This window comes from Aphanomyces invadans, assembly GCF_000520115.1.
Source record: "Aphanomyces invadans strain NJM9701 unplaced genomic scaffold supercont1.5, whole genome shotgun sequence".
NCBI classification, from domain to species: Eukaryota; Oomycota; class Saprolegniomycetes; order Saprolegniales; family Verrucalvaceae; genus Aphanomyces; species Aphanomyces invadans.
Window position 1 is genome coordinate 2,290,841 of NW_008580150.1, and position 7,473 is coordinate 2,298,313.

General features: G+C 57.0%; 3 protein-coding genes across 3 annotated transcripts; 1 reads left to right on the top strand and 2 right to left on the bottom strand.

Moving 5' to 3' along the window:
* Nucleotides 1-1,993: 1,993 nt before the first annotated feature.
* On the bottom strand, nt 1,994-3,609 carry H310_03695 (hypothetical protein). The gene is made up of 3 exons (XM_008867657.1): nt 3,002-3,609; nt 2,711-2,945; nt 1,994-2,651 (listed from the first exon to the last, which is right to left on the bottom strand). The coding sequence occupies exons 1-3, from the start codon at nt 3,529-3,531 to the stop codon at nt 2,049-2,051; spliced, it is 1,368 nt and encodes a 455-aa protein (XP_008865879.1). The 5' UTR covers nt 3,532-3,609; the 3' UTR covers nt 1,994-2,048.
* A 434-nt stretch (nt 3,610-4,043) lies between these two features.
* Nucleotides 4,044-5,826, bottom strand: H310_03696 (hypothetical protein; the record flags this gene model as incomplete). The annotated part of the gene is made up of 6 exons (XM_008867658.1): nt 4,044-4,286; nt 4,347-5,096; nt 5,144-5,302; nt 5,356-5,471; nt 5,526-5,579; nt 5,631-5,826. 6 exons carry the CDS (start codon nt 5,824-5,826, stop codon nt 4,080-4,082), a joined length of 1,482 nt encoding a protein of 493 aa, XP_008865880.1. The 3' UTR covers nt 4,044-4,079.
* Nucleotides 5,827-6,334: 508 nt separating this feature from the next.
* Nucleotides 6,335-6,902, top strand: H310_03697 (hypothetical protein). Its single transcript, XM_008867659.1, has 2 exons — nt 6,335-6,397; nt 6,466-6,902. The coding sequence occupies exons 1-2, from the start codon at nt 6,371-6,373 to the stop codon at nt 6,814-6,816; spliced, it is 378 nt and encodes a 125-aa protein (XP_008865881.1). The 5' UTR covers nt 6,335-6,370; the 3' UTR covers nt 6,817-6,902.
* The last annotated feature ends 571 nt before the right edge of the window (nt 6,903-7,473 follow it).

The window sequence follows — 7,473 nt, forward strand, 5'->3', positions numbered from 1 at the left end:
TTGCTTCGGTATATTTTGTTTCATCCAAAGGGCAATTTATCGACAGCTTGACCAAAAAAACAGGGGTGTCCTATCCATGTGGCGCGCACTGTATGCTACACTGCTTCACTTCGATGGCAGCATGATGCGATGCGTTGGTATGGGGTCGACTGGCAACAACAACGAGGGAGACCACAAGAGAGGAGGTGTGCCATGCCATATTTAACTGCTTACAGTATCTGCTCGATTCGCGGCCAAACTTTGCTGGAACGTTCTTCATTACCGAACTACACACTCGGTGTACGCAGCTTGAACGACCACAGCGTCCGACCAGACATGCTCACCAACTCCAAACGCACAACGTTTGTATCGATGTTGCGGGCAACCATGCCCTGGCCAGGCAAGGTAAGCCAGACTGCTCGTTTCGAGGAGAATCGACATGTGCCAGGCATCGCCCAGCCGGCACGTCCAAATGGACTATTGCTGCGATTACATGCTCAAGACTCCGCTTCATGCATGCAACCGCGTTGATCTCAACCCTTAAAAGCATTTAGAACAACTTCCGTTCCAGGGCTCAATTGTGTATACCTGAGCGGCCCGTCTATCGATACCTCGACGGGCAACCTCATGCTTGCGGCCCTTCGTAGGTAGCGGTGCTCGAGCTCGCCTAGTCAGTTCGCGCCAGTTTGTGATGTAGTTCAAAGTGACCAACGAACGAAAGGACCTGGTGGTTATTCTATCAAGTTAGTGCACCAAGACAACGCGTGGTGTGGGCAGCTCGTACCAGGCGGCGCCCTTTTCAACGCTTTTGCCGCTGTATCCAACGTGGTTGATGGCACGAGCACACAGTCCGATATGGAGCCCACCACCGCCATCGCCAGTTTGGTCAAACTCGCGACGGAGAAGGCTGCAAGTGTCATTCAAACAAAAGTTGCTTTCGACAGCGACTCTTGGGTGGGAAAACACATCGTTGAGAAAAATGTTCCGGTTGGCACGATGAAGCCAACACTGTCCAAGATCGTATTGAGGGGCGCGGCCGACGCAAACCAGAAAGGCGACGACAGCCACCTTCCCATTACGAGGAAGTCGTCTCCCATGCCCATGTGTACCCCTCTGCTTTGCTTGTCGACGGGGGCTTCATGTGGCCGTGAGGCCAAACTGTGAGCGCCAGCACAAACGTCATCCATGGAAGGTCGTCATGGCCAAGCCATTGCCACAGTCGAGCGACTCAACCCCCAGGACCACGGTGGCCAGGGTATCACAAACGACCCGACGCTGGCCTTGACGATGAAGCCTCGATGGACTACCGAAAGCAGCCAGTGCGACCCCACCAAACGGCCCGAGAGCGCGCCCCCGAGGCAAGGGTTTCGTTGGGTGAAGGCATTTTGTAAAACACTTCCACGTCCCCGTGTCGACAAAGTGGAATAGCATAAACGACCACAGGATGCGGTCGGCAGTGATGTGGAGGGCAGCGATGTTCGGCGTGGTGCTCCACCTGGTTCAGTTGGTAGCATCCCCCAAGCTGTATGTCGACAACGTGGCATAGACCAGTCCTACAAACAGCGACATGGATGGCATGCCGAGGGGAATTGAAAACTGAACCAAGGGGAACGGCATCATTGCGAAAACACGTCGGACGCGCTCTGCTACAGGACTCCCCCTAGGGCGTGCATGCACATCCTCGATGGTCATACTCGGAGCATGGTCCACCATCAAGTAAGACAGTCGACGCAATGGATGACTCCGTGCACTTGGGGCCAGCAATTGGCGCTTGGAACCACCTGCCACTTGCTTCGATTCATCCCTACCTCATGGGCTCGCCATCTACCGGTGGCATTGCACATGGCCCGACTTGATGGACCGCCAATTATGACGAATGGGTACCATAGACCGCCCCCACCAAGAGCTCCCAGCCCCTGGTATATCCAAGCCTGCTACCCGGCCTTACGCCGAATAATGTCGACCCGCGGCCCGGCATCGCGTTTGGATTGTGTCCGTGCGCTTCCATCGTGAATGCGTTTGCACCGTTCGTTTATTCCAGGGTGAACTGAAGCGGTCTAGAAATGGAGTCATGACGGCGCGGTGAATGCTTGGACCCGCCGCCGCACATGTCCGAGGACGTCTTGGTCCAGTCGAGCTTGTGCTTCTTCGGCTTTCCGTCGGCGGTCCGACTCTTCTACCAGGAGCTGCAGCTGCTTCAAAATGCCATCTCGATCGATCCGACCGTCATCGCTCGAGTCGGTCGTGGGATGAAAGCATTCGCTGTCGTTTGGAGTGCTGCTAGAGCGACTCGGTTCATGCGATTCGTGCAACAAGACAGATGGATCCGGCGGCAAGTCAGCGGCGATGGAAGACCTTCGCGACATCGTCCCGAAGCTGTCGTGCCACGAAGACGCGAGCGATGGGGCGTTGTGTGAGTCGGTCATGTCGTCCAGCGTCATGGGGCGGAAATGATGGAGTTCTTGCTCCAGCCGATCAATTGTGCGGCTTTGTTTGTCCAGCTGATCTTGAAGCAACTGAATGTGCTTGGTATACTTGCGCGTGAGCTGCTGCACGTCGGCTGTTTGCAACGCTTCGACTTGACTCTGCAATGCCTCAATTTCCGCATCGCGGCCGGGCTGTGCTAGACGTCGGCACTCCTCTTGTAGCTGGCGCTCCACCGCCGCCGCATTCTGAACGTCACCCGATCGTTAGATTTGGCATGTCCATTCGAATAGACTACGGAAGCTACCTTGACCAACTGCTTCAACTGGTCCACTTGGCAGTCTTTTTCCGCGAGCTCATTGCGCTGGTTCTCCACGAGTGCTTCGAGCTCGTCCAGCCGCTGGTGCAGGTCGTCTATCTCCCGATGGCTCTTCTCGTTGGCTTGTACTTCGACCGCCAGTTGGCTCTGCGCCTCGTACAGCTGCCGCTCTTGGGCGGTATGCAGGCCTGAGATCTGAGCAATATACTCATGTAAATGGTCCCTGACAGGCAAGCATGTCTGGTCAGTGCGCGTCGCCACGACGATGCGATCTCGTACCGCTCCTTCCGACAGCTAGACATGTGCGCATCGAGCTCGATCTGCTTGGTGTGGGCCACATGCTGGGCTGTTTGAAGTAGACGATCCTTTTCGTGCAGCGCTTGCACATTCTGTTTAAGCTGGAGGGTCATTTCCGTGAGCTTCTCGCCGCGGAGCGACGTGATGGACGGCGTCACGTCCAAGTCGTACGACGCGTGCTTTCGACAGCAGTTGTGCCACAGCTTATGTGTCTTCTTGCCTTTGTGGTGGAGCAACTCGTTGCGTTCCTTGACGACTTCGCTTGCGTACTTTTCCACAAACATCCGCTTCTCCTCTTCGTCGTGCGCGCGTTCTTGCATGAACTCGAGCGATTGGCGGACTTGGTCCAGTTCCCGGCGCAAGTGTTGGTTGTACAGACGAAAGTGCGTGGAACTCAGTTCCATGGACGTGTACTGAGGCATGATGCTGAGCACATAGCTCAGGAGTCGGTGGGGATCGCTACTGGGAGGCACTGCCGCCAGACCAAACGCCGTCGTGTCCTGGTGCTGCATTCAACCCACGTTTGAAATGAACCAATCCCAACACGTCTTGAGTCCACGAAGCGATCTGATTGGCCATTTCTCCATGGCCCATTGTCATCGCAACGTTTCCTCGGGAGCGCTCCGATGGCCGTTGCGTCGGCCCTCTGTCCACCGCATGCCATCTTGCGACTGCCGCGTTGGCGTTGAGAGCAGGAAATTGTTGTAAGATGAATTCCTTACATCGGAGGCGAAACACCCACGTGAGCGCATTGGCACTTGCAAGCATCGTCACCCAGGAGCGGGACCGTAGGGTGGCTCCCTTCGCGTAGATGAGTTGTTTTGCTGCATTGGCGAGGAATTGTTGGAGTTCATGGCATAGGTTTGCATGTCCAAGGGCCCTCGGGGCGCGCCGTTTATCGTGATGAAATGCCTCGATCCCCTTTGAACGACACGACGCAGGTGCAGACGAATTCGCGACTGCGTGTCGTGCCATCGATGGAGCGCGGCGTAGGCAGGTGACAAGCAAGTCCAATCGAAAGCACCATGGAACACGTACTCGCTCGATTACTAGTTGGACGTTACCAGGTTTCCGCGTGGAGGCGGTAGAGCGCCGCGTAGATGGCCGACAGGTACGTCGCGTCGAAGGCACCGGTGGGGTGTTGGTTTGGGACGGTCAGGACCAACGGGTCGCGATGCAATTCCGTCAAAGTCGCCACGACTTGAGCGACGTCGACCGTCGCTTCGATCTCCTCTGGCGGCGCATCGAGGACCAAAACGACCTTGGCCTATGTGCACACAAACCATGACGACCGCCGCCCGATTTTTGTGTTCGATCGATCGTGTACCACGTCAGGACGAAGTAAGGAGCGCAGGATCGCTTGGGATGGCAGCTCCATCGTGCGGTGCAACACGAGGAGTGTCATGGCATTCGGCGTGTGTTCGAGAGTCGGGAGCAGGGTCAAGTTGTTGCTCAAGTACGACACAAACGGAGTCGTGGCGCTCGCTGGTTGCACGTACTGCACGTACTGGTCATTCCCCTGGCGCCACCTGCCACTCGTCGTGAGGTCCCGCAGCCATCCATTCGTGTCGACGGCGGCTTCGGTGTCATCTTGATAGATGTACACGTGTACGCCGTGTTGGAGTTGCTGCGAAAACGTCGACAAGGCAATGGCCGCCCTGTTCGTGCGGTCGCGGTGACGAAGCCGCGATTTGAGTTGGCGGACTGTGCGCTTGAGTCCCTCGTACAGCAAGCGCGGGACCCCGATCAAGACACATCCTGCGATGAGGACGGCACCCGCGACGGCGCCCCCAGCCACGACGACTGGCGCTGCAATCGTTTTGGTCAGAAATCGCACGGGCCACACCGTTCCCCAATAAGGCGAATCCAGCAATGCCACAGCTTGACAGACCTTCCTGCTGTGACTTGACCAACTCCACCGACAAATCCAGCACCACTCGTGGCGACACTTTGTACACGTCATGTGGTTGCACCCGTCGTTCTTCCAGATCCGAACTCCACAGCCAGGACACGGCTGGACGTAGTTGCTCGTGGCTCGTTGGCGCGCCTCCCATGCTCGATAGTGCGCGTCCATCGCCTACACGATGCCCATCGTGAGGAATATCTGGACGGGCGTGGACGTACTTGGTGGCACGTGCGAAATGGATGGCTGACACTGCCGCACTTGAAGCATCCTTTTGTGTGACAAGTCGTGCATTGAAAGGTCGGCAGAGTTGGATCGCAATCGATCATGGCGTTGCAATTTGGCCTGGGACACCACCGCCCGTGCGGCATGCGTTCAAACTAGCATGCCACGACAGCCATGTGAGTCGAATCCGATGATGGCCACACAAGACCTGATTCAGTTGCACAAATCGCATGTACTTGAGAAATGTTGCTTCAGTTGTGACGTGGAGAATGCTCTCGACCGTGAGAGGGGTCTGGCATTCCACGATCGGACAAGTCAGTTGATCTAGCAAACCCACATCGTCGGCGGCTGTGTTGAAGAGATGGAGGAGGGACGTACCTGCCTCAACTTGGCGATCGTCGACTTTCTTCGCGACGTACGTCTTGATGCAGTCTATGGATCACGTTACAGTGTTGTCATGGGAGCCCCCAACTGTGCCCCCACCGAAGCAAAACTCGTGGCTGCACGACAGAGTAAAGCTGCTTGGCTGCGTTGGGACATGCTCTCCAGCAGCGTCCGCAGGACGGCGGGTTGACGGAGCTGCGATGAGATCCAAGCAAATTGCACACGTCACTGGTTTGGGCGATGGCTCCATGTCGACCACGACCAGCTCGCCATGGGGAAGACCGTCCTCCTCCATGGCGTCGCGTCCAGGCGCATCCTCTTGTAGAGACGATGGCTCATACGTCGACAGCAAACCTGCACATGGATGCAGGACATCTTGCGTGCGGTACGCCAACATGGACGGAAGTTGCGTTGTGGCGACCGGCTCGCCGACTCTGTTCGTTTTTCGAAGGGCAAGGGGACAATCACTCTCCATGTTGGTTCGAACAGGACATACATTCATGAATCGTGCTTGGAGTGCATCAGGCGCAGCCCCCGTTCGAGGAGTGCTCAAAGGAGATGTTGGGGGAGGGAGGCGGCTTGCCCGCATGGATCCTGCACCGCCACGGCAACCTCGCCGCCCACTCAGGATGACTCTGCATGACGTGGCAGACCCACAACCCGACGACACGTCAGCCAATCGTATTTGTCCAGCGCACCCCAGCACACTTCATGTAGAATGGGATCGTTGAATGGGTCAAAGCAGTCGTGCGCGTCGATATCTCGGAGCAACATGGATGAGCTTTATGAACACAACGAGAATATTTGTACCCTTGCATCCTGGATAGCGCTTGTTGCCGATGTGGCGGTTGCAAATGCAAGGGGAGGTAGCATGTAGATCTCCTTCATCGTGATGTGGGCGGATACTTACGAGAACGCGGGTGCGTCCTTGTAGGGCAAGCGCATTGTGATGCCATTGTGCGGCGGGAACATCGACACGAGTGTGCTGGGCCGCGTGATCGAGCGCGGGATGGCGGCGGACGGACGTCTCGTGCGATTCGTGGCGACGGTGCCGGACCGACCGGGCGGAGTCGCTGGCCTGGCCAACATGTTGAGCGAAGTCGGCGTGAGCGTCAAGGACATTTACCACGAGCGCGCGTGGCTGCACTCGAGCGTGTCGATGGTCCAAGTCAAGTGCGTCGTTGAAACGTCGAGCTACGAGCACGGCATGGAGCTGAAGGCGCGGCTCGAGCAAGCGGGGTACCCCCTCTTGTGGGGCAACGAAGCTGCTCGCATGGGCGAGTAACTAGTCAATTCACGGGCCAAAAGACTTGATGTTTTTACACTCCCGAGGTGGGTGTCCAGACCAAACTCTTCGCAGCCAGACAGACACATCCGAGGTCTTGGTGTAGACAGCTGAGCTTTTTCTGAAAGTTGGATGCACATGCTCTGTGGACTGCGTCCGCGAGTAGATGAGGCGTTCGAATGCGCTGCATTGCGTGCTGGCCGTGCGTCGGTGAGCCCTTCCATGTGAGGGGGCTGGGCTCTCATTCCTTGGCCATGTCCGACCCATTGCAGCTGTAGCGATCGCTCGTTTGACGCTCTGGACGATCTCACGCGCTACATCGTTCGTGTATTGATGGCAATGTAGCGGTCGTGCGCAGTGCAGTTCCCACAACGTCATCGAGGTCTCTTTCATTGCAAAAGGGGTTGATTTGGACGAGTTGTTACTTTACGGCGCTGAGTCGCCTTGGCTAGCCTCTCCCGATCAAGTTGTTCGCCCCATCTCGAGCCCCGCGCGCCAAATCCCGAGCACGCTTCGCCCCAGCTTCAGCAAACGCGGCGACAGCTTGGGCTTGCCGAGCTCTGTCGCGACCGACTTCCATGTGCGCGGCGCCGTTGCCAGCAGCTCGCCCGACGGCACGGACAAAAGCATTGTTGCCGCGTTTGTCGGCTTTCTTTT

Excerpts from the sequence above, each read along its gene's own strand:
- H310_03695 (XM_008867657.1), bottom strand. The coding sequence starts at position 3,531 with ATGCAGCACCAGGACACGACGGCGTTTGGTCTGGCGGCAGTGCCTCCC. Across the intron at positions 2,946-3,001 it reads TCTAGCTGTCGGAAGGAGCG|GGACCATTTACATGAGTATA; the intron begins GTACGAGATCGC and ends CTTGCCTGTCAG. Across the intron at positions 2,652-2,710 it reads AGTTGAAGCAGTTGGTCAAG|AATGCGGCGGCGGTGGAGCG; the intron begins GTAGCTTCCGTA and ends GGTGACGTTCAG.
- H310_03697 (XM_008867659.1), top strand. The coding sequence starts at position 6,371 with ATGTGGCGGTTGCAAATGCAAGGGGAG. Across the intron at positions 6,398-6,465 it reads GGTTGCAAATGCAAGGGGAG|GGCAAGCGCATTGTGATGCC; the intron begins GTAGCATGTAGA and ends GCGTCCTTGTAG.